This window comes from Colobus angolensis, unplaced genomic scaffold (genome assembly GCF_000951035.1).
Source record: "Colobus angolensis palliatus isolate OR3802 unplaced genomic scaffold, Cang.pa_1.0 Scaffold744, whole genome shotgun sequence".
NCBI lineage: Eukaryota > Metazoa > Chordata > Mammalia > Primates > Cercopithecidae > Colobus > Colobus angolensis.
This window is the reverse complement of record NW_012121199.1, coordinates 260,775-288,028: the sequence shown is the minus strand read 5'-3', so window position 1 is coordinate 288,028 and position 27,254 is coordinate 260,775. Positions and strand designations below refer to the sequence as shown.

At 38.2% G+C, this 27,254-nt stretch overlaps 1 protein-coding gene across 6 annotated transcripts in view; it reads right to left on the bottom strand.

Annotated features, from left to right (window-relative positions):
• Positions 1-26,514, bottom strand: part of VAMP7 (vesicle-associated membrane protein 7) — a 45,715-nt gene extending 19,201 nt beyond the window's left edge. For 2 of the 6 annotated variants that reach the window (XM_011927773.1, XM_011927774.1), the window contains exons 1-5: positions 26,333-26,514; positions 18,447-18,601; positions 12,437-12,494; positions 9,934-10,071; positions 7,653-7,743 (exon numbers count right to left, since the gene is read on the bottom strand). In XM_011927773.1, coding sequence (XP_011783163.1) covers positions 7,653-7,743; positions 9,934-10,071; positions 12,437-12,494; positions 18,447-18,592 — 433 coding nt within the window. In that variant the 5' untranslated portion in view covers positions 18,593-18,601; positions 26,333-26,514. Of the gene's footprint in view, positions 1-7,652; positions 7,744-9,933; positions 10,072-12,436; positions 12,495-18,425; positions 18,602-26,332 lie in introns of all 6 variants that reach the window. The other 4 variants (XM_011927772.1, XM_011927776.1, XM_011927775.1 and 1 more) reach the window with 4 other exon arrangements.
• Positions 26,515-27,254: the final 740 nt, after the last annotated feature.

The following is a 27,254-nucleotide window of genomic DNA, read 5'->3' as shown; positions in this document are numbered from 1 at the left end:
GGGAGAAACAGCATTAGGAGAAATACCTAATGTAGATGATGGGTTGATGGGTGCAGCAAACCACCATGGTATGTGTACACCTATGTAACAAACCTACACATTCTACGCATGTACCCCAAAACTTAAAGTATAATAATAAAAAAAAAGAGCAAATGTGTAACATAGAAATTGCAATGGGTCAGGGTGAAACATTTCCATTTTCATCCATAATTGTAGCATATGATGACATAGCTCAAAAGGAAAATAGGATATTCTACTTTTATCTATTCAAATAAAAATATATAGTTCAAGGTATCAAAAAAAATTCAACATCTCTCCATGATAAAAACTCTCAAAAAACTAGACATAGAAGGAACATCCCTCAACATGATAAAGGCTATTTATGACAAACCCACAGCTATCATCATACTGAATGGGAAAAACTAAAAGCCTTTCCTCTAAGAACTGGAAAACTCTCACCACTCCTATTCAACATAGTACTGGAAGGATGCCCAGTTTCACTACTCCTATTCAACACAATACTGAAAGTCCTAGCCAGAGCAATCACGCAACAGAAAGAAATAAGGGCATCCCAATTGAAAAAGAGGAAGTCAAATTATCTCTCTTTGCAGATGACATGATCTTATATCTAAAAGACCCTTAAGACTCCACCAAAAAACTCCCAGATATGATAAATACATTCAGTAAAGTTGCAGAATAGAGAATCAACATACAAAAATCCGTAATGTTTCTATGCGCCAATAATGAACTTGGTGAAATAAAACTTTATGAAATCAAGAAGGCAATCCCATTTATAATAGTTATGAAAATATAAAATATTGAAGAATAAATTTAACAAGGAGGTGAAAGACTCCTATAAGTAAAACTACAAAACACCGATGAAAAAAACTGAAGATGACACAAAGATACAGAAAGACATCTTATGGTCATGGATCATAAGAATGTATATTATTAAAATGACCATAAGCCCAAAGCAATCTACAGATTCAATGCAATCTCTATCAAAGAACCAATGTCATTTTTCACAGAAACAGAAAAAACAATCCTAAAATTAGTATTTCAGGAACCAAAAAAGAATCCAAATAGCCAAAGCAATCCTGAGCAAAATGGACAAAGCTGGAGGCATCACACTACCTGACTTCAAAACATATTACAAGGCTACAGTAACCAAAACAGCAAGGTTTGGTATAAAAACAGATACAAGGTCAATGGAATAGAATAGTGAAAGTCAGACATTGATCCACATAGTATAGCCACACATATATAGGCAACTGATTTTCAACAAGGGTGCCAAGAAGGTACACTGGGGAAAGGATACTCCCTTCAATACATGGTATTGGGAAAACTGGATATCTGTATGTGGAAGAATTACTGGACCTCTGTCTCTCATTACATACAAAAATCAACCAAGATAGATTAAAGACTTAAATTTAAGACCCAGAACTATAAACCTACTAGAAGAAAACATAGGGAAAACACTTCAGAACACTGGTCTAGGAAATGATTTTGTGGCTAACACCTCAAAAGAACAGGTAACAAAAAGAAAAATAGACAAATAGGACTATATTCAACAAAAAAAGCTTTTGCACAGCAAAGGAAATAATCAACAGAGTGAAGAGACAACCAGTTGAATGGGAGAAAATAGTTGCAAACTATTCATTTGACAAGGGAATAATATCCAGAATACACAACGAACTCAACAGGAGATACACAAACAATCCCCTTAAAAATTGGGCAGAGGACATGAATAACCACTTCTCAAAAGAAGACATACAAATGGCCAAAAGGTATATGAAAAAAATGCTCAACATCATACAAATGCAAATAAAAGCCAAAATGAGATATCATGTTACTCCAGTTAGAATGGTTACTAAAAAGACACAAAATAACAGATGCTGGCTAGGATGAAGAAAAAAAAAAACAAAAAACACTTACACACTGTTGGTGGGAAAGTAAACTAGTGCAGCTACTATGGAAACTAGTGTGGAGATTTCTCCAAAAACTAAAAATTAAACTACCATATGATCCAGCAATCCTACTACTGGGTATTTATGCAAAGGAAAAGAAATCAGTGTATAAAAGGGATATCTGCACTTGCATATTTATTGTATCCCTATTCACAACAGTAAAGATATGGAGTCAACCTAAGTGTCCATGAATGCATGAATGGATAAAGAAAATGTAGTATATAAACACAATGGAATACTATTTGACCATGAAAAAGAATGAAGTCATGCCATTTACAGCAACATGGATGTAACTGGAGGTTATTATGTTAAGTGATATAAGGCAGGCATGGAAAGACAAATATCACATGTTCTTACTCACATGTGGGAATTATAACAGTTGATCTCATGGAGGTAGCCAATAGTGTAATAGATACCAGAGGCTAGGAAGGGTGTGGGTATGCAGGGCAGAGCAGGGAATATGAGAGGTTGGTTAATAGGTACAAACATACAGTTAGATAGAAGGAGTAAGTTCTAATGTTTGACAGCAGAGCAGGGTCACTGAAGTTAACAACAGTGTATTATATATTTCAAAATAGCTAGAGAGAGAATTTGAAATGTTCCCATCACACAGAAATTATAAATTCTTGAGCTGATGGACACCCCAAATATCCTGACTTGATCATTACACAGTCTTTACATGTAACAAAATATCACATGTACCCCATAAATGTGTACAAATATTACGTATCAAATAAATAAAAGACACTAGACAGTTAGCTCTCTTTTCCTTGCCCTGTGGGAGAAGAGAGAGAGAAAATGCTGTCTGCAAGCCAGAAAGAGAGCCCTTACCAGAACCTGACCATACTGGCACCGTGATCTTGTACTTCTAGCCTCCAGAAATGTGAGAAAATAAATTTCTGTTGCTTAGGCCACTATGTCTATGGAATTTTGTTATGGCAGCCAGAGTTAAGACAAATGATTTCAATTAATAACCAAACAACTTAACTTTCCACCTTATGGATCTAAAAAAGAAGGGTAAACTAAATCCAAAGCTAGCAGTGGGAAGGAAATAAATATTAGGGTGAAAAAATTAAAGAGAAAAACTATAGAAAAAAAATCTATGAAACCAGAAGTTGGTTTTTTAGAAAGATCAATAAAATGGACAAACCTTTACATAGAATGACCAAGTAAAACAGAGAGAAAACTCAAATTACTAAAATCAGGAATGAAAAAGGAGACATCACCACCAAACTTACAAAATGAAAAGGATCTTAGGGAAATTCTATGAACAGGAGTATGTAAATAAATGAGGTAACTTAGATGAAATGTACAAATTCCTAGAAAGATACAAACCGCTAAACAGACTCAAGAAATAAAAAATCTGAATAGAGCTACAGCAAGTATAGAGACTAAATCAGTAATTTTAAAACTTCAGGCCGGGCACGGAGGCTCATGCCTGTAATCCTAGCACTTTGGTAGGCTGAGGCAAGTGGATCGCTTGAGCCCAGGAGTTTGAGACTAGCCTGGGCAACATGGCAAGACCGTGTCTCTACAAAAAAACCAAAAAACAAAAATTAGCCGGGCGTGGTGCCATATGCCTGCAGTCCCAGCTGCTCGTGAGGCTTAGGTGGGAAGATTACCTGAGTCTAGGAGGTCAAGACTGCAGATAACTCTCCCGTCAAGGGAATGAAAGAGGAATTAGAGAGGATTGGGTCACTGCACTCCAGTCTGGATGACAGTGAGACCCCGTCTCAAGAAACAAAAACAAAATCAAAAAAACTTCACACAAAGAAAAGCCCAAGCCCAGGTGGCTTCAGAGGTGAATTCTACCAAACATTTCAAGAAGAATTAATACAAAACTTTCACAAACTCTTTCCAAAATAGAAGAAAAGGGGAAAACTTCTTGACTCATTCTATGAGCCTAGCATTACCCTGGTATCAAAACCAAACAAAGACATCACAAGAAAACAACAGACCAACAACTCTTAAAAATACAGACATTTAACAAATCCTCAACAGACTACTAGCAGTATGAATCCAATAATATGCAAAAAGGACTATACACCATGATGCAGTGGGATTTATTTCAGAAACACAAGGTTGGTTTAATATCTGAAAAATCAATTATTATAATACATCATATTAATAAAGAACAAAACCATCATTTCAATAGATGTAAAAAAAGTTGACAAAATCCAACACTGTTTAATGATAAAATCACTCAACAAACAAGAAAAAGAAACTTCCTCAACCTGATAAAGGACATCTATGAAAAACCTCATACTTAATTGTGAAAGACTCTTCAAGATCTCCCTAAGAGCAGGAATAAGACAATGATGTCCACTCTTACAACTTCTATTCAACATTATACTGGAGGTTCTAGCTAGGGCAATTAAGCAATAAAAAGAAATGAAAAGTATCTAGATTGAAAAGGAACAATTAAAACTATCTCTATTCGCAAGTAGCATGATTCTATATAGAGAAAATCCTAAAGAAACTATTAAAAAGTTATTAGAACTAATAAATGAGAACAAGGTTGTATAAGACCAACTTATAAAAATCAATAAAATTTCTATACATTGGTACTGAACAATCCAAAAATGAAACAGAAAAATTCCATTTACAATAGCATCAAAAAAAAAATACTTACGAACAAGGCAAGAAGGATGTTAGAAAAGATATTGTTAAAGAAAAATTATTCTGATACTTGTTAAAAAATGGTAAGGCAGATTTTGAGATTACTGCAATAGGGGTCAAGGCTATCACAATGGAGGGGAGAGACTGAGCTCAACTCCTAATGCAACCAAGACCAGTGCGGATTTGTGGCCTATGAACAAAGTGAGGGGGGTCAGAAGATGGAAAATTACTAAGAGGAGACATCAAGGGCAAGGGCATTCTCTCTAAACTGGCCTAACAGGATTCCTGCTAAAAGCTGGCTGGACTTATATATGAAATACAGGGGATGAGGAACTTGATCAAGGGTGGGGTATTAGCAGGATTCTTTGCTAAGACTTCCTTACGCAGGCCAAGGACAGAGCCCAAGGATGAGACCTAGTTTAAAAGAGTGCTCCGAGGAGCTTGTCTAAAACTTGGTGAAGCAGAGTCTTTGTCATGTAAGACTTGCATACTGAAAACTACAAAACATTGTTGGAAAAAATTAAAGAAAATCTAAATAGAAAGAAAGCCCATGTTCATGGATCAAAAGTTTAATATTGTTAAAATGGCTCCCCTAATTGATCTACAGATTCAACACAGTCCCTATCAAAATCCCAGATAGCTTTTTTTACAGAAATTGACAAGCTCATCCTAAAGTTCAGGAAAATGAAAGGTATCCAGAATAGTCAAGGCAATTTTGAGAAAGAATAAAGTCTGAAGACTAATATTTCCTGATTTTAAAACTACAAAGCTGTAATAATCATGACAGCCTGGTATTGGCATAAAGATAAATTGAACAGAATTGAAGGTCCAGAAATAAAGCCATACATCCATTAATAACTAATTTTTTATAAGAATGCTAAGATCATTCAACAGGGAAAGAAAAGCCTTTTCAGCAAATGGTTCTGGAACAACTGTATATACATACTCAAGATAGTTAAGTTGGTTCTCTTCTGTATTCCATACATAAACATTAACTCAAAATAGATCACAGACCTAAATGTAAGAGCTAAAACTAGTCTTAGAAGAAAACAAAGGAGTAAATCTTCATGATCTTGGCTTAGGCAATGGTTGCTTAGATATGATATTCAAAGCACAGACAACTAAAGGAAAAAATAAATCGAACCTCATAAAAACTATGCTTCAAAGAACACCATCAAGAAAATGAAAATACAACCCACAGAATAGAGCAAAATATTTGAAAATCATGTATCTGATAAGGGTCTAGTATCCAGAATATATAAAGTACTCTTATAGCTCAACCATAAAAAGACAAATAACCCACTTAAAAACAACAAAGTATTTTCAAATAGACATTTCTCCAAAGGTAAAGAAAATATACAAATGGGCTATAAGCACATGAAAAAATGCTCAACATCATTAGTCACCAGGGAAATGCAAATCAAAATCACAATAAAATACCATTTCATTAGACTGGGTATAATCAAAAAAGATACGTTTTGGCAACGATGTGGAGAAATCAGAATCCTCATACATTGCTATTAGGAATGTATAATGGTACAGTCACTTTAAGAAAGTTTGGCCCTTCCTCAAAATGTTGAAGAGTTGCCATGTGATCCAGCAATTCTATTCCTAGGTATGTAAACAAGAGAACCAAAAACATATATATATATGCTCACACAAAAACTTGTACACAAATGTTCACAGCAGCATTATTTATAATAACCAGACCATAAACTAAAGACTAGATACACAAAATACATCAATGCAATAGAATTATTAGTCATAAAAGAGAAGTATTGATTTATGCTACGACATGAATGAACCTCACAATCATTACGCTAAGTGAACGAAGACACAAAAGGCCACATGTTACAAGATTCCATTTATACAAAATGTCAAGAATAGGCAAATTTATGAATATGAAAAGGGAATTAATTGTTGCTTAGGTCTGAGAGTTGAGGAGAAATGAGGAGCAACTGCAAATGAGTACAGGGTTTCATTTAGGGATGATAAAAACGTTACAAAGTTGATTGCACCAATGGTTGCACAATTCTGTGAATATAGTAACCACTAACTGTATACTTGAAATGGGTGAATTATATGATATGTGAATTATATTTCAATTAAGCTGTTAAAGAAATGAAAGGGAATTAACTGGGAATGTTCTTGTCACATTTTAAATTTGCTGTTTCTGTAACTCTAAAAATAAATAAGTCATTTAAAAGGAGTTGATTAAAAATGTTGATTTTTCCGGAAACTTCATGCGACTGCAATAAATAATACTGTAGCAATTGTCTGCCTCCACTTTCAGGCAAAATAAATACATTTGGTGACCAAAAAAAAGAGTAAAAACAAATAGTAGTTGTCTCAACAGATTCTCTAGTCTCTATCTAGATATATAATTAAAACTAAAATCAAAGGAAATCACTTTAAATAGCTGAGATATACATATCAAGAACCACGAAAATGTTTCCGCATTTTGATTGTTAATTCCATTCCTGATAATTAATCTCAAGAAAATAAGAAAAACATAATAGCATAAACTTCTAAATCAGTCCTACTTAAGAGTGTTTGCAACTGGTTGACTAAGTCTCTAAGCATACTGTTCAGGATAATTGACATTATTTTCATAGCAAGAGGGCCTCAATGAAGGAAGCACAACATTGATTGACATTCTTCAGCAAGCTCCTTATCTAGTTGCAAAACAGCACTCTGAGTAACACTGTGCTAAAGAACCTATATGTCCAAAATTCAGGCAAGGTTAGGTAACCTGTGATACATTAACTCAGCGAAATACTATATGACCAAACTGACCAAATTATTCTAAACTGCTGAATTATCACAAGGTTCTTAGAAATTAGTCTCGCTAAGCAAAGTAATAAATTTAGAATGAAGAATAGTTGCAAGGACAAAGAAGAAACCATTTGCACAAGTACACAGTATCACAGGTGTCTCAGCTGACAATTAACTCCCAATGGTAAGAATAAGGAAGTGCTATTTTGGCTTCTCTAGAATACTTTGACCCCAGGCAAGTAATCTTTATTATTTTTGCCCACATGCATGAAACTATGCCATGAAACATACCTATGTTTCTGACCATGATTCCTTTCAGTTCATCCACTTGGGCTTGAGTCTCCATCACTTTGTCTAGGCCCTTATTCTCAGAGTGATGCTTCTATAAGAAAATAAGTTTTAACTTATGGTACCCAGACATTATTTACAATAGGAAAACATAAATAAAGGGAATGACAATTTACACTGAGGAATGCTATAAAATTATGTCTCTATTGATATAAAAGATACATGTCACTTCACTGGAAAAATGTTACAATACCCAGGAAAAAATACGGGCAGCATAAAAAAATGCTTCTATACAAACTAGAAGTATATAGTCTAAAAATTATATTTTAAATAAATTAAAAATAAATATTATATCAAATATACATGTGACTTGTGGGGCAGAGATTGGGGGGCATATATAATCTGTGCTCAGAAAAGGAAGAAAGGAGAAAAAAGACTGTAGTTGGGGCAGTAGGGGAAAGAATGCTGCAAAATCGTTCCCCACTTCTTGAGTATGATGAGGTAGGGACTGGCCCAGCTTCTTAGCATCTGTTCTTGTATCTGTCAGGATCACAACATATAAACTATTTTTATTGGCTTCTCACAGGATCTAGAATCTAAGACACTAATAATTTATATTTTGAAATTATTATCCATAGCTAGCAATTACGGGGTGCTTAATACACACTGTTCCAGTCATTTCATTGTGTTAACTGCTTCAAATGGGATATTACTTAATCCACCCCAAAACTCTATGAAATGATGCTATTATTATCTCTATTTACAGATGAAGGAACAGGTAGAGATTTTGTTCAGAAGGTCACACAGATCTGGAGCTAATGACAAATTGGTTAATTTGAAAGTATTGTTTCTAGCTGACCCTATTTACTTTTGACTAAGCACTGGTATTTTTGTTGTTGGTAGTGTTTTATACAGTTATACATGGATGAACATTTCCTAGTGGGGAGTATGAAACAAACCAACTGCTTGAATAATAAAGGTTTATAAGTAACCAATCTAAAAAGACTTTATTGCCAGAAGAGTATGTGTGTGTGTGTATGTGTGTGCATGTGTGTATAAAATTTAGAAATGTAATACTCAGTATTAAAAACACAGGAGAAGTGAAAGTATTCAATTACAATACATCATTTTTTTTAACTCACAACAAAATCATACCTAGAGCTTAGGTCTTTATACTCAAACAGTTTTGTGAGGTGTCTGACATCGTGAAAATATAAATTAAAACCACAATGAGATACCATTACGCAACAACTGGAATGGCAAAACTTAAGACCACATCAAGTATTGGCAAGGATGCAGAGACACTGGAACTGCTGGTAAGAATATAAAATGGTACAACCACTTTGGGAAAAAAAGTGATTTTTTTTTTTTAATTACACACCACCTACCATATGACCCAGCAATTCCATTCCTAGGTATTTATCAAAGAGAAATAAAAACATATGTCCACACAAAGACTTATATATGGAGATTCATAGCAGCTTTATTCATGATAGCTGAAAACTGGAAGCAACCCAAATATCCAGCAACAGGTAAACGGATAAACAAATTGTGGTACATGCATATACTACTACTTAGCAAAAAGGGGAATAAACTACTGATTTATACAACATGGAAGAATATCAAAAGCCTTACACTGGGTGAAACAATCAAGACACAAAAAAGTACATACTGTATGATTCTATTTACAGAAAGTTCTATAAAAGAGAAAATTAATTTATAGTGATAGAAAACAGATCAGTGGTTGCCTGGGGCAGAGTGTGGGGGAGGGGACCGACATGAGGGAATTTTTAGGGAGATAAAAATACTGTCTTGAGTACAGTGGTATTTCACAGGTATAAACACATGTAAAACCTCACGAAGCTGATAATTAGGCACTCATACAGATGAAGAGAGTTTCAAATTACTAATTTGGGTTGTTAGAAAATTAAATTTGCCTCATGGAGGGGTAGAAGGTTTATGTATAGGTTAAAAGATCATTTGGCATGTTGAACACATTTAAGCATCAGATGGGTAGTTGAACTAGATGATCTTTAATGCTCTTCCGATCATGAGACACTGTGACCACTATTATTAGAGAATACAGAGATAATAAAGAATATCACTGTTTTCTACCCTAAAATTGCCCCTTTACATTTTTTTAAATCAGGGAAGTTTTATTATGTTGACTTACACTAACACAATCAGAAAACTATATTGCAGGTCAGGGCCCCCTAGATTCATAGTGTTTGAAGGTAATAAAGAAGATAAAAATCAAAATACCTTATCCTGAGAAAGATCTTACCAGCTGTGCAGCCAAGACACTGGAGAACTCGCTATTCATGGCATATGGAAGTGCTGTCTGTGCTCTTGAACCATAAGTAGTCTGGAACCTCTTCTTTATCTCATTCAGAAAATTAAAGGCTCGGGAACGTTCAAAATCCTGAAAAGAGATCAACATAGAACTCACATTTAGAAAGTAAACAAAGATGATGTGAGTGATTAAGAACAATAAAAAACAGCTAACATGGACTGAGCAATGATTCTATGAGGAGGAACTAGCATTGATCCTATGCTAAAGATAAGTAAAGGAAGGCTCTGAAAAAGTAACTAACTTGTCCAAAGGTCCAACAACTAGTAAATGAAAGAGCTGAGAGTGAATCCAGATTTATCTGGTCATTGACAACTGAAGATAATGATAATTATCAACTTCTTGACATCAGGAATTGGGTTTTACTTCCTCCATATATTTCACAGGATCTATTAGAAGGCCCAGCACAAGAATATGTTTAATAAATCCCATAATAATCATACGGTCTTTCACACACACACATACTACTACTGATATTAACTTCAAATTGAATTTTTTCAATAGTGGTGGTACATTTGAAAAGATCAAGTGACATACTCCTGTCTAATCTCAGCCAGCCAAAAATTATGTGTGTTCTCTAAAAGAATACCTTAGAGGAAAAAAATGAATGTATGTGTGTTTATGTATGTATGTGTATGTGTGTATCAAATTACAGCTCAAGAAATATGAGGCTCAACTCTGACTATCCCAGATTTCATTATTATTTTTTATCTACTCCAAGCTCTTTCACATCAGTCATTTAACATACAGCTAGATTTTTTTCTACTTTTGGAAAATATTGTGAAGCCAGAGATAAAAATCATTGTGATGATCACTATGGTTGACAGTCATTTCCCTTTCACCCAAGATGCTTAGTCTAAGTCGAGGGTTCTTAAATTGGGGTCAATGGTCCAAATTCAAGGGGCCCTTGTACTTGGATAGAAAAAAAGATAATCACATCATTATTTTTATCAATTGTTAACTTATATTTCAATTGTGAATATAGGTAGTATATTCATAACCAAGGTGGTATTAACAGTACCTGTAACTATTACCAACAGAAATCTTTTTTCATATACCATCACAGTTATAGATATCTCAAAATATTGTTAACACCCATCACATCAAGATTATTAGTTATTAGACCCATGACTAGACCTTGTTAATGAGTTCATAAAGAAGCATATATATTACTACATCAAGTTTTTAAAACATTTTGAATACTATACATATATATATTTCAATACAATTGGCTTTGTTAGAATTGTGTGTGTTTTATACATTTAAAAGCATTCTGGAAAAGGAAAATTAAAAAAAGAAAACAAAGACATTCTGGGAGTGTCCCACAAGTGACAAGTCTGTGATATAACAAAGATTAGGAACCCGGATGTATGGCAACCATGCCAATTCCATGTCTCTTTGTCAGTAGACAGTTTAGAAATGAGCATGCAGCCAATAAGACATGATAGTAAGTTCACTTTGAAAGCAGGGGGAGGGGAGGGCATGCAGCTGGGAAAAGCTTCCTCATTCCTACAATAAGACACTCAAGAAGACACAGTCCCTCTTCTCTGGGAAGAAGGAGACACGGAGGAAAGCAGAGAAGAGAAAGGACCTTAATGACATCATTAAGTTACTGAGAATTTTGGGCTGAGAGCCGATAAACAGTCATACCTAGCCAATGTAAACTACAGGTTTATATAGCTGATCATAATGTACTGTAATTTTGTTTTTCCAAAGTTCACACACGTTAAAGAATTCATTAACTACTGATAGAAGGAATGACGTTATCTAATTTAACATTCCAGGTAAACAATTTTTGAGAGGTTTTGATATCAAAGAATTATAATTATGAACACCAATTCTCACTACAAAATAGAATATAGAAGTTGCAACAGGCTAAGCTAAAACTCTACCAAAATTGAGTTGATTTGCACATACCCCAGTATCAAGTGTTCTTATCATTTGCTGCTCTATATGACAAATGCAAAATATTAACAATTCCAGCTATGTAAAGTTCGCATCACCTTTGCCCACCCTAGGTACAGATCAGCAGTCCCCAACCTTTTTGGCACCAGGGACCGGTTTTGTAGAAGACAATTTTTCCAAGGACTGGGGGAGGGGGAATGGTTTTGGGATGAAACTGTTCCACCTCAGATCATCAGGCATTAGTTAGATTCTCACAAGGAGCATGCAACCTAGATCCCTCGGATGTATAGTTCATCACAGGGTTCGCAATCATATGAGAATCTAATGCTGCTGCTGATCTGACAGGAGGCGGAACTCAGGTGGTAATGCTCATAGGCTGCTCACCTCCTGCTGTGTGGCCTGGTTCCTAACAAGCCACAGACCTGTACCAGTCTGCAGCCTGGGGGTTGGGGACCCCTGGTGTAGATAATTAAGAACTGGCTGTATTAATAGTACACATAGTTAAATAGCAATACGTCTTCAAGTTACTTACATCATCAGTGATACAAAGATATACAATCCTGTCTTGGCAGATGTAATGAAACAAATAACTGTAGAATAAAAGATATAAAACTTACTGTGGTTATAAGCAACATCACTTTTACTTCTATCTTCTATCTATGTATAAGCAAGTTCAGTACTGCCAATGTCACCACATTACTTATGGATACAGTCTATTCTCCCTCTTCCCCTTCCCAATATACCTGTTTCTTTCAAGTCAAACTGAGAGAAGTAAATAAGAAATAAAAAGATCTCTATTCTAGCTACATAGCACAACAGCATGTGTATTACCCATTAGAACGACAGCTGCAAAAGCATAATTGGACTCTTAAAGCATGAACAAGAGATGACATCTTAGGAGGAGCATGTAATTAAGATTAACCCCCAATAGGCCATATGGTTTTCTTTGCCATATGGTTTTCTTTGCTTTTTCCTAAGTTCTTAAAGCAAACATCTTTTCTACCAAATTCTCAACATTTGAGTACCTACTTTGAGTTAGTTACTGTGCTGGAAGCTGACGATACAAAAAAGCAAAACCACCAACTCCCAGTCTTCACAGGGATCACAGTATAAGAAATTACAGTGCAGCATGGCAAATAGGATGACAGGAAAGTTAAAGGCAGTACATGGTGCTCTGGGGACATATTAATAGATGAGGCACGAAATGGAGATTTGCCAAAGGGTAACCAGAAAGACCTCCTGAAACAAGTGATGTCTGATTTAAGACCTGAAGAATAAGTAACAGACAGCAAGGTAAAGAGTGAGTGAAAGGCCAGGCGTGGTGGTTCATGCCTGTAATCCTAGCACTTTGGCAGGCTAAGGCAGGCAGATTGCTTGAGCTCAGGAGTTCAAGACCAGCCTGGGCAACATGGCAAAATCCCATCTCTACAGAAAATACAAAAATTAGCCAGGCACGGTGGCGCACACCTATAGTCCCAGCTACTCGGGAGGTTGAGGCAGGAGGATCACTGGAACCCAGGACGTTGAGGCTATAGTAAGCCGAGACTGCGCCACTGCATTCCAGCCTGGGTAACAAAGTGAGACCCTGTTTCAAAAACAACAACAAAAAAGTGAGCGAAGAGTTTTTCCAGAGAGGAAGCAGAAAGCATAAGGGCCTAGAGATAAAACAGCACATAATAGATTTAGGAAAGTAAAATAGGCTCACATGACTAGAGTACAGAATGTAAAGAAAAGGTAAATTATCTGGACAGACGAGGCTGGACAAGTAAGCAAAAACCAGGTTATACAAGACTTTATAAACCACACTGTGCATTATCCTAAGAATAATGAACAAGCATCCAAAGGTTTTAGCCTAGGGAGGCTGTGATCAGATTTGCACTTTAAAAAGGACACATTGGCTAGAGTGTGGAAAACTGACTCAAAGGAGGACCAGACAGGAGACTACTGCAGTATACCGGGTAAGAAATGAGGAGGGAAATAAACTAAAGTAGAATGGATAATAAAGAAAAAGGGACAGAGCAGAGAGATAGAAGGCAGCATTTATAGAACTTGGTGACTGGCACGAGACAGGCTAACTAAATTTTGCCTCCCAGATTTATACCTTGGGCAAGTGGATAGATAGGGGTACCTGTTGAATTATATTAATGTTCACAGAGGGCTGATATGAATTACAAGGAGATACAGGAACTCAAGCAAAATCTTTTCCTCTAACATTCTAAAACTATTTGCACCATTTCCACCAACGACTTCCACATTGCCATATCCAGTGGCTCTCTCTGAAACATATGATAGTGTTGACCACTTCCTTTTGAAAAGTGTTTTCTCTTCACTAGATTTCTTGACATCAGGTTTGCCTGGTGCTATAGACTGAACTGTGCCCTTTCAAAATTCATATGTTATAGTGTGACTATATTTGGAGACAAGGCCTTAGGGAGGCACTTAAGATTAGATGAGGTCATGAGGATGGGGTCCTCATGATGGGATTAGTAGCTTTGAAAAAGAGGAAGAAAGAGATCACTCTCTTTCCACCACCTGAGAACACAGCAAGAAGGTAGCCATCTGCCAGCCAGGAAGAAGGCCCTCATCAAGAACTGAATCAGTGGGCACCTCACCCAGTCTCCAGAACTGTGAGAAACAAGTATCTGTTGTTTAAGCCACTCAGTCTATGGTATTTTGTTACAGCAGCCCAAGCAGGCTAATATACCTGGTTTATATCATAGTCCCTTTCCCTCTACACTAACGTTTTCTAGCTTCATTAGCCTCCTGCTTTTTTCACACTTACTCCCTGGAGGGCAGCATGCATTCTCATGTTTTGTTGTTGTTTTCAGCTACCACAATTGTGTTAATGATTCCCAAATCTAGATCTGACCTATCTCCTGAGCTCCAGGACAACCTACACTACTGTCTACTAGACATATCCAACTAGACATACCATAGACAGCTTAAACATGACATGCCCAAAATGAAAGTCATCACTTTCCCCATAAAATTTGTTTCTCCTAAACCAGACTTCTGAGTCACTTGGTGCACACGCCACAAAAGGTAGCAACGTATGATCCCTGCCATCAAGAAGCCTACAGTCAAAGTACAGAGATAAACAATCATCAATTATAATACAGTCTGAGGCTGGACACGGTGGCTCACGCCTGTAATCCCAGCACTTTGGGAGGCCGAAGCGAGTGGATCAACTGAGGTCAGGAGTTTGAGACCAGCCTGGCCAACGTGGTGAAACCCCATCTCTACTAAAAATACAAAAATTAGCCAGGCATGGTGGCGCGCGCCTGTCATCCCAGTTACTCAGGAGGCTGAGGTGGGAGAATCACTTGAACTCAGGAAGTGGAGGTTGTGGTGAGCCGAGATCGCGCCATTGCACTCCAGCCTGGGCAACAAGAGTGAAACTCCATCTCTAAAATAAAAAATAATAAAATAAAATAAAATAAAATAAAATAAAAATTATAGTAATACAGTGTGATAAGTGTTACAATATGAACAAATTAGATGCTACGTAGACACATAAAAAGAGTATCTCATTGGGGTGACTGACTCAGTGTTCAGGGGTTTCTGGAAAAGGAAACATCTAAGCTCAGGAACACGAAGTGAGATTTTTTAAAAAGTAAGTAGATAAATATATTCTAGTAAAAGGTAACAGCTATTGCAAAGGCTAGGAAGAGGGAAAGAACCTAGCATCGAACTGCAAATGGCTACGTATGGCTGGAAAGCAAAACTGAGGACTAAAGTAGTAAAAGATGAGCCCAGAGAAGGAAAAAATGGCAGATCTTGAAGAATATTCCAAGTCCTGTTAAGGAATTTTACCTTGAGGGCAGATAGTATCTGTTGAAGGAAGGAACATGATCAGAACTGCCCTTTTAGAGGCATTAAACTACAAATTAAGAAAGTATTTCGCTTGGGACCTGTAAAGTGAGCAAAAGTTTACAAGGAGGCTTAAGTGGAGAACAATATTCGTAGAAGATAACAAAAGCATGAAAAAAAGGTACCAAAGCTCAAAATAACACAGCTAGATCAGAGGCACAGGTAGAGAGGCATGGCAGACAGATAACATCTCCTTCTACTATAACTGCAATTTAATTGGATTACATATTCTATACTCTCTTAAAGCTACATATGGCTGTGACTAAATTCTGGCTCATAATACATGAGTGGAAGATATATGCCCTATTTCCCAGTCTTGCCTCTAAAATGACAACACGTGCTTTCCCTGGACATTTTCCCAGGAGCTACCTAGAAACACAGTTTGTAAGTCTAATACATTTTTAGGGAAAGTATAAAGCCCAAATCATAAGAGGCTAGGATTATTTAACCCTTAACCTCTAAGCCCACAAACCTACGCTGGCAGGAAGAGGACTACAAAATGTGTACAATTCCCAAAGATGATATACTCTCTAACTCCCATTTTGGATGTGGCCAGAAAGGAAGATCTTCTTGTAGAACAAAGCCAGGAGTCAGGGAAAAAAGGTGAGGGAGTTTCTCCAAGAAAGCAGAACCACTAACCACTACCCGGTCAGAATAGGGAGTCTTTGAAATTGTATGAGGCAATTATTTGATCATTACTGGAAAGCAATGACTTCTACATGTTTCTCATTCTTCCCTTTTCCAAATGGGAGTTTGTAACTCTCACTATGATGATCCTTATTTCACCATTGTCTACTGGGTTAGGCTGAGAGAGCAGGGGAAACATATGACTTATCTTTTAGTTTATGGTCAGGGCCTGATGGAGAGGACTGTGTACCACCTAGACATGCTGGACTTGGAGCCAAACACAGTGACTAGATAGGTCTTTGGAGCTACCTTTCTCAGAGAAGAGGCGTATTCTATGTTTGGGAAGAAAGGTTCACTGAAATATCTGGGTGGCCAGTAGAGCAGACTAGAAGACTGCAAGTCATCCCCTGATATCCTATAAATTCCTCCAGAGTAACAGAGTTTTAGTTGAGCCTACAACTGGATAGCCAGAAGAAAATTCCTGGCCTCCCTTCTAGCTATGTTAGCTGCATGACTGTGTAGTGAACAATAAGATGTAAGTAGAAACTTCTCAACAATATCAGGCCACTTCTGGGTCCTGTCTTTAAAAATTACTGGGCAAGCACTGGGATATAACAAGCACCAAAGGAGCTGTCTTGGCCAGAGGTAGAAAGCACTAATTGCTTTGGGAATTAGGGAATTGGAAATGGCAGAGCCACCCCAACATCCCAAACCACTCATCTCTGGACTATCTCATTAAAATTAATACTGTATCTTGGGGGTCTCTCTCACAGTAGCTTAGAGTGGACCTTAAACTGTATAAGGGGTTAGCCATAGAAAGTAATAAAGACCTCATTCTGAGATAAGAACTAAGGAAGTAAGGCTGGGTTAAGTAAGAAAAGATTTTCAAGTGCCAATGGGGAAGGTTGAGGCAGTTTTTAAAACTAACTACTAAGATTTCCCATCTGTGGCCACTCTAACAGTCACCAGAGTGATCTTTCTAAAGCAAAAACTGACTGAAGGCCAGGCGCGGTGGCTCACGCTTATAACCCCAACACTTTGGGAGGCCAAGGCAGGTGAATCACTTGAGGTCAGGAGCTTAAGACCAGCCTAGCCAACATGGTGAAACCCCATCTCCACTAAAAATACAAAAATTAGCTGGGCATGGTGGTACACGCCTGTAATCGCAGCTACTCAGGAGGCTAAGGCACGAGAATCATCTGAACCTGGGAGATGGAGGTTGCAGTGAGCCAAGACCGCACCACTGCACTCTAGCCTGGGTGACAGCGTGAGACTCTGTCTCTAAATAAATAAATAAATAAATAAAACCTGACTGTGTCACATCCTGGCTGAAAACCTTCAATGCCTTCCCACTGCCCACAGGGTAAAGTCTAAGCTCTTAATATGGCCTACAAGGCCCTACATGACTTTTCTTCTACCCATCTCCCTATAGCTTTATTTTCACCATCCTGGGTACCAGTCACAGAGAACAGTCTGCAGTTCCCTAAATATGCCCGCCCTATGATCTCATGCCTCCATACTTCTCTATCTGCTGTTCCTTCTACTTGGAATACCATCCTCCTATCTACTACTTCCCACCCTCCCACCCTTGACATCATGGATTTGACTGCCTCCCTCATTAAACTATAACCCTTATGAGGGCAAATACTACATTTCTTGTTATATCCCCAGCACCAAGCAAAGTGCCTGGCAATAGTTAAGCGCTCAGTAAATATTTACTGAAAGAATGAACCCAAGGAACATTATCTATCTTATCTGAATCATTTCACATATCACACAGCTCTAGAGCAAAGTCATTTTTATGTTTAACATTTCCATATCTTTCTTCAAAATAAAATAATATCACTTCAATAATAGAATAAAATAATTACAAGTTAAATTTATAAGTAATAAAACCAGATATTTTCTAAGTTGGTAAAGGTTACTATTCTGTCCGCTTATTCAAATTATGTACCTAGAAGCTTGTTTTCTACTTTTCTACCATTCTGATTACAGTAACAGAATTCCCTTCTTTCATCCCTTACCACATGCAGAACAGAACTCACTTGCCATGTGAGTATGTTAGTTTGTTATTTTCAGAAGGTATCTTGGCCAGAATCTGCTCTGTCACCTCCAGGAAGTTTCCTCCACACCAAGCATGTTTGGCAAGGATAGTGGTCCCCCTGGCAACAACAGCAAAAAGAATCGCCATGGCTTCAGTCTATCAAAAGGAAAAAGACACAGATTTAGAATATTTATTTGACATAATCTTTCAAAAGTAATTTACTATCATTTATCAACATATTACCTGGAGATAGTATCTAACAAGGTACTATAACATGAAACTTAACAACAGACTTAACAGCAGGCTTAAAAAAAAGGTCAAAGTTTCCTACAAAGTTACAACCTAAGCCATGCTTGTATGCACATAAAGAGACATACAAAACACATATACACACACACACCATTGATAGATTTCATTTACAAATTATTACAGCACAAACAAATATCACCCTTTTGAAAAGCAATGACTATAATAGCAAAGGTACATAAAGATGTCTTCATTCTTTAATGTAGAAATTTCAGCCTGAAAAGTTATCCTAGAGAAATAGTTCAACAGAAGACTCTAGATTCATAAAGATAACTATTAACAATAAAAACAGCTTATATTTATTGTTTACTATGTGCCAGGTACCATTTTAAGTACTTTATAATTATTAATCCATTTAGTCCTCACAACTCAATGAGATTATACACTATTATGATACTTCTATTATAGATGAAAAAACTGAAGCACAAATGACTTAAATAATTTCCCTCAAATTACAGAGCTAGTAAGTGTGGAGCTGCAATTTAAACCTAGGCAGTACGGTTCTAGAGCCCATAATCTTATCCTTTTACTGTACACTGCCAGTATAAAGTCATTATCCATAATAGAAACAAAGTGAAAATAACTCAAAGCTTCCACAAGAAAGGAATGGTAAGACCCTTCATAAACAAAACATTACTAAAACAATATGGCATGAGTTTAAGATTATTTTCCTTAAGTCTGCCTATGAATATTGCTCTTATTTCCCACCTAACAAGCCCAGCTTCTCTTATTTAATGGCGTAAACATAAAAACAGATGAACAAATGCTTTACTAGTCTTCGATTAACTGTTAAACCTACTTTTATTTGTTAACATGCTCAGCACCCAATATACCAGTGGTTCTCAAACTGTAGTGGGAATACAAATCATCTTGTGTGGCAGAGTATGAGTCACTTGCTAAAAATTCAAACTCTTGGCATCACTTCCTGAAATTCTGATTCCGTAGGCCTGAGGTAGGGCCCTGGAATCTGTATTTAATACAAGTCTGTCTGGATGCAGGTGATTCACACAAACATACTTTGTGAAACACAACAGCAAACTATAAACTGCTTGAGACCAGGGAATGTGCAGATTCCTTATTGCAATCCCAGCATGGAAGGACAGCACACAGAGCAGAAGGTGCTCATCTGTCTCTTGGGCTGAATGTCTCTTGGGGGTCTCTGTTTCATTCCTACTCTTGAATTGAAGTTGTTCTCCAGGGTTGTGATCTCGATCATCTTCTTTCTAGAATTCTCCTTACACATACGTAGCAAGTTATAGTTTCCAAATTGCTGTCTAATACTTTAATTTCCCTTGATCCTAAAGCCTCCCTAACTATGGATCCTACTGTTCTGTTTCTTTTCCTTTTTTTTGAGACAGGATCTTGCTCTGTCACCCAAGCTCCAGGCTAGAGTGCAGTGGCACAATCTCGGCTCACTGCAGCCTCCACTTCCCAGGCTCAAGTGATCCTCCTACGTCAGCCTTCGCAGTATCTGGGACTACAGGTGTGTGCCACCATACCCAGCTATTTTTGTATTTTGTTGTAGAGACAGGGTTTCACTATGTCACCCAGGCTGGTCTTGAACTCCTGGGCTCAAGAGATCCACCTGCCTTGGCCTCCCAAAGTGTTGGGATTACAGGCATGAGCCACCGTGCCTGGCCCTGTTCTGCTTCTTCAAAGCATTGCTACGCATTATCTCTGCTCCTCTGCCTCCTTTTAATTCTTCTACTTACTATAATCTGGCTGTTGCCCTTAACACTCCAAAAAACCATGCTTCCTAAGGTCACCAACAGCCTTTGTGTTGCAAAATACAGTGGTTGCTTCTCTATTTTTACCTTACTTGACCTCTCAGGCACAGTCAACACTGCTGACCAATCCTCCTTGAAATGCTCCTAACGTCTCTGGCTGCTCTTTCTGTCTTCTTGCTGACTCTTCCTCCTCTACCTGACCTCTAAATGTTGACTTTCCTCCGGGACTGATTCTGTGCCCTTTTATTCCCAGATGAGCTCAGTTAGATCTGCCATTTTAAACATGATTTATTTGCTGAAGATATATTGCATACAGAAAAAAAGAAGAGTGCCGAGGATAAAACCCAAAGCACAACCAACAGTTGAGGGAAAGGTAGATAGAGACTCACAAAGACTAAGGAGGACCAAAGGGGAAAGCCAAAAGTGTGGTGGCCCAGAAGCCAAAAGGAAAGAAAGAGAATGAAGACTGTAAAACAATCAATGAAATTTTATAACAAGGAAGGAGGTCATTGCTTAGGGTCAAAGAGACATACAGTAGAGAGGAACAAAAACACAAAGAAAAACAGATAAGAAATCATATGGTCCCTGGAACAGAGAGATGAAAAAGTAGGAGCCTCAGTCCCTGTGCAGGTTCAAGAAGAAAACTGAGCTTCGCAACAATTAATACAAAAAGATCTAGTGTTTCAGTGGACTGTAAGTTCATTATGAACCAACAGTATGAGATATTGCTTAAAAATGCTTACATAATCTCAAAGTACATTAAGAAACAGGGTGTCTTGACCTGTTTAAGTACTAGTCCCATTACACTCTGTGCTGGTTAGAACATATGTGAAATACTGAATTCAATTCTGGGTAGAATATTTAACAATTGGACAAAAGGGAGACAGTATGGTTGAGAGACACGGAGATTATGTCACCTGAAGACTGCCCCCACTGTAAGCGTCTTGTAATAGAATCCATAACGTCTTGATGAGTATTGGAATAACAGAAACAACTGTGGTACAATGAACACTGCATTTGAAGTTAGAAAACCTGGCTCTGCTAATTATTAGCAGTATATAAATGCCTACTAAACCATGAAGTGCTATATAAAGATAAGATCCAAGAAGAAAAAGAATGAAAAGATAAGCCAGAGAGAGAAGGGAAGAAAAAAAGATAATGCAACATAAAGGAAAGCCCCATATCAACTCTGTTCCTCTTTGTTCTCCTATTCACTCCTCACTTGGTCCCACAGCCATCATCCCAATTCTACTTCATTCCTGCTAAGAACCCTGTATTAGTTTCTTCTAGCTGCAGTAATAAAGTACCAAAAACTTGGTTGCTTAAAACAACAGAAATGTATTGCCTACCAGTTCTGAGGGTTAAAAGTCCAAAATCAAGGTGTTGGCAGGGCTATGCTCCCTCTGAAACCTGTAGGAGAGAATCTTTCCTTATTTCTTTCTAGCTTCTGATAGTTTGGTGGCAATCCTTGGTGTTCCTTGGCTTGGAGATGCAGCACTTCAATCTTTACCTCTGTAGTCACATGGTGTACTCTGTATCTGTGTCTTCACGCTGCATTCTCTGTGTCTCTTCTTTTTTATTATATGGACACCAGTCGTATTGGATCAAGGGCCCACTCTACTCTAGTGTGACCTCATTTTCAATTACATCTTAATTACATCTGCAAAGATCCTATTTCTAAATAAGGTCCCATTCACAGGTACCACGGGTTAGGACTTCAACACAGCTTTCTGGAGGACACAATTCAACCCACAACAAGCCCCCATTTTAAACTGATACTACACCTGATCTTAGCCAAAAGGCTGACAAGCAATGCAGACTTCCATTTTAGAAACTCACTGTTCACCCAAATAAATCCTACTCTTCCCTTTCCAGATACTCATATTGCCCAACTTGCCTCCCTCTCTAAAACCTCTATCCCTTCTCTTTCCTTGCTCATATTGGAGGACTGTCCTTAGAGCTAAGGGCTAGAAGGGTCACCCACAACAGCTTAGAGTTCGAAAAGTCTGTTTTTACTATGTTAAGGGACTAAAGAAATGATATTTTTGTTCTAGTTGTTGGGTTTCAAAAAAAGATATGCTACAAGAGAATTCAAATGAGAATTATAAATGCAGTTTTTTAATAGAGGAGTTACTGTAAATTGTGGGGAAGGTCTTCAAGTCCACTAAATTAAAAGTTAATAAAATGATACTGGTTGGCATAACAACGTAAATGTCATGGATAGCATTATTTATAGAAGAAAATACATCCAGCATTCCAAACAATAAGCTTACAACAGTACTTTTAGAATATATACATTTGTAAGCAAGGAATTGCCTTTATAAAAAAACTTGGTAACAAAATACAACAGCAATGATGAAACTGCTCCTCCTCAGCAAAAGCATCTTCAGGTAGAGGCTGAAGACAGTTTCAGGTAACTAAGAGGAAAGGCCAAGTCCATGAGTTTTGAGAAGTCTTTTAATTCTGCATTTGTATTTTGATAACACTGAAAAATGTATAACAATATTCTGGATCATCTACATGTGTGTCTTATAAATGAGCAATGGCACACAATTCAGTGCTGCACTTGCATTCCTGTCTATAAAGAAATACGTGTCAATAAATCACCTAAAATGACAATGCTTAATGTTTACATCTTAGAAGCATCTGGCTGATCTTAGGTTGGCACATCCTAAATTCATTACAGTCATGACTCAAGCACTCTTGTACTGCTGTTGTTTTTAATCCGTTATAAAGACAAAATTTGTCTTTTGCAGTAATGATTTACAACTGAAAGATATCTGCATGGAATAAGACTTCAGTTTTGGCTGGGCGCAGTGGCTCATGCCTGTAATCCCAGCACTTTGGGAGGCTGAGGCAGGTGGATCACCCAAGGTCAGGAGTTCGAGACCAGCCTGATCAACATGGAGAAACCCTGTTTCTACTAAAAATACAAAATTAGCCAGGCGTGGTGGCGCAGGCCTGTAATTCCAGCTATTTGGGAGGCTGAGGCAGGAGAATTGCTTGAACCCAGGAGATGGAGGTTGAGGTGAGCCAAGATCATGCCATTGCACTTCAGCCTGGGCAACAAGAGCAAAACTCTGCCACAAAAAAAAAAAAAAAAAAAACACAAAAAACTTTAATTTTAATACTTAAGCCTTTAACTGACATCCTGAAAATGACAATGTGGCAGAATAACATTACCACTTAAATTATCTCAGGCGAAGGAGAAAGTAATACTCAAAGATGTGTTTCTTGGCTGGGCACGGTGGCTCATGCCTGTAATCCCAGCACTTTGGGAGGCCGAGGTGGGTGGCGAGACCAGCCTGACCAAAAATGGTGAAACCCCATCTCTACTAAAAATACAAAAAACAATTAGCCGGGCGTGGTGGTGCGCACCTGTAATCCCAGTTATTCAGGGGGCTGAGGCAGGAGAATTGCTTGAACCTGGGAGGTGGAGGTTGCTGTGAGCCGAGATCGCACCACTGCACTCCAGTTCAGGCGACAGAGCAAGACTCCGTCTCAAAAAACAAAACAAACAGAAAAAGATGTGTTTCTACCAAGTAGAAATCAAATGATACCAAAACATGCTGTGTGAACAGAGGTTATACAATTGTTCAAATAAAGTAGTACAATTAACTCATTACACAGCACATGGTGATAGGCAATGTAAAATTTTTAAAAAGTATTCTGTATCCTTATTTATATTATTGCAGGAGGACCTATTATGTTAATTCTTGCAAGAGTTCATTGGCAGAATGTTTCATAGGAAATATAAAAAGGAAATTAATTTTTTTCCACCTTTATATCATGAGCAGATTATTAAACTAACTGGCCCACTAAATTAATGGAGGGAGGTACACAAGGTGCCTGGGAAGAGATAGGAGATCATTTTAGGAGGGATGGATGGAACAAGAGAAGGCATAGAGGTGAGAACAAGGTAAAGAAGGTACGTAAGTTAGCCCGATAAGATGAAATGGTCCACCTTTGGTGAATGAGAAGGTTGAGGAATACGGCTGATGGCCTTACATAAAGAAGGCCTTGTATAAATCATGTCATTTAAATTTGATCAAATAGGGAGTCTTTCTATTTCAGTCCAACATGTATGTACTGGCAGGTTACTATATGACAAAGTAGACACTAGAGGTATAAAGTTAAGGAAGAAGTGATTCCAATACTTGAGGGAGTCATAGAACAATGGGGAAAGACATAGAAATAAACGCATAAAGAATAATAAGTGAATAATCTCAGAATGTCCACAATTGCTCAGGAAATGTCTTAATGTTTTGTGATGATCTCACCTTGGATGAAGAACAGAAATGTAGGTGTCAGCCTATGCCTTAGGAATTTCCTCAGCATACAGTTAGGATTATTTATCCTTGGAAGAGAGGTCAAAGTGTCTATTTTACCCTATTTTCCCAGTGCTCAGCACAGTGCCTACCATCTAATATTCCCTCAAATATTTGTTGAATAAATGAGTGAACATTGAGCATATTTTGGTTTTAAATATACTATGAATGGTAGATAACTTTATATTCAGAAGGACCTGGTAAGAATAATATTTTCACAACCAAACTATCTTTCTCAGTAAGATACAGCAGTTGAGCTAATAGTAATTCAATCCCCCACTCTTCTCTCTGGGTCTTATAAGGAATAAACCAACTACAGATAAACCATGAATTCTGATGCAATAACCTTGGAGGACATAAAAGAATGAAGAATAAACACTGCTTAGATAGGGGAAAAGAAGAGGTGTTTATGAAAGGTCATGTTACAGATGAAGATTATTCCTGTTGGTATTACAACTATTCTTTCTGGACGATGCTCTGAGACCCAGTCCGATCCCTCTGACTTTCTTAGGATAGGATCCCACCCTTTCAAGTCAACCACCTGTTTTATTTCGCATTAACCAATATATAACATCATCCCGATTATTCCTGTTTTCCCCTCTGGACACAAACATGTAAGTTCCTGAGAGTACAACCTCTTAAGTCTTGTTTACAGCTGTATCCCCTGCACTTAAGAGTGTCAAGCATATACCAGCCGTTCAATAAATATTTGTTAAATATATGAATGGATCTGTTCTCAGCCACAGGTATTCAAAGGGAATTAATATCCCCAACATGACTGTATCCTCTGGGATCAATGGAGGGAGAATGGAGATACAGGTAGTTGAAAGCAATTAATGAGGCCGAATGAAGACAGTTGATTGCTTGTGAGAGTTATGGGACAGGGAGATGTAAAGCATTTACCAAAGTACGCGGTCAGAATTTGATAAACATTGGCCACTAATAAAAACACCAAACAGGTCTGACGCTGAGGAAACGGGTCGAGTCAGAAATACAGTTCCTGAACAGACGAAGAAGGGGACGAGGAAACGGGTCGAGTCAGAAATACAGTTCCTGAACAGACGAAGAAGGGGACTGTCAATACTGAGCAGTGGAGGAAGGGCGAATAAGGGGCTAGGAACCCACGAAGGAGCATAAACAGCCAGAAGTAGAAGATGAAGCAGAAAGTGACGTCATCAAACAAGGACGTAGAGAGTTTTTGGAAGACTCGGGCGATCTCAAGAGATTAAAATGCTACAGAAAGGTCTTGTAGAATGCAAACTGAGAGAAAGTTAACATTTTTTTCCTCCTGTAATGACAGCTTAAGTGACGCATTCTGACACTCTAACTCGAAGCCTTTCCAGTGGCATAAGACACACCTCGCCAAAATTGGTCCTGCCCGACAACTGAAACTGTCGACACCAGAGAAGCCCAAGTCACCCTCGCACTGCCTCTTTGCTCCACCCCAGCACCTTTCCGTCGACACCTCCGCCCTCCCCCCGCAGTTCTCTCCTCGCCTCCCGCAGAGCGCGCCCCACTCCATTTACCTGTCCGGGCACCCTCTGAGGGCGCGCGGGCTCGGGACCGAGGGGCGCGGGTCAGTGCAGGGTCGCCAACTGCCAGCTCCCAGAGGAGGCTGGGACCGGACGCCGGGACCGGACGCCGCTGACTTCCGCATGAAGCGCCCCGCCTACGCGTGGCCTCTTGGGAGTGGGAGCGCTCCTCCAATGGCAGCAGGCGACAGGGCTAGGCCTGCTGCGTTCCCAGCCGCCCGCACGTCCCAGGAGCCCTACTGCATTCTGGGAGTAGTAGTTCCGACTGGAGTATCGCTGAGAGTCTCACGTTCGTTCGACATTTCTTGTGGTAAACAGCGTCAAGCGCCGTATAGGGATCCAGGAAAATGAGAGGATGCAGAATCTACCAGCAATGGTGGGCGGCATAAATGAAGAACCAAGCTGGCCGCGTCTCTCCTGCTTAGTCTCTGTAGGCAGCGTCGCCTGTTTCTTCACAGACAAAATAGAATTCATCTGACAGGAACTGCCTCTACTTTCGCCATGAAATTTTCTAATTTTCTTGTACCTCTCACCAATCCTTTCTCTTGTTCTTTTTGCAATAATAATAATAATAATAACAATAAACAACGACTACTCTCCTTTGATCTAAGCCAGCCCTCTTCCATCCCTATTCCCTGTTGCTGACTCAGAGTCAAGCTCCTCTGATGAACCCTGCTGTTGCATGACTCCTCGACGGCTCTCTGCTAACTGGCTCTTTACTATCAGGACTTAAAGGCTGTCAAAATTTCTCTCATCTAAAACATTCCAAAGTCACCTTTCTTAACCCCATACCCCATGCCCCCTCACCAAACACAGATAAGCTAGTGGTCTTTCTCCTACCTCTCCTTTACAGACAAAATTCTCAACAGTGTTGCTAAAACAAATAGATACTTTTCAGCCATTACCATATTTCAAC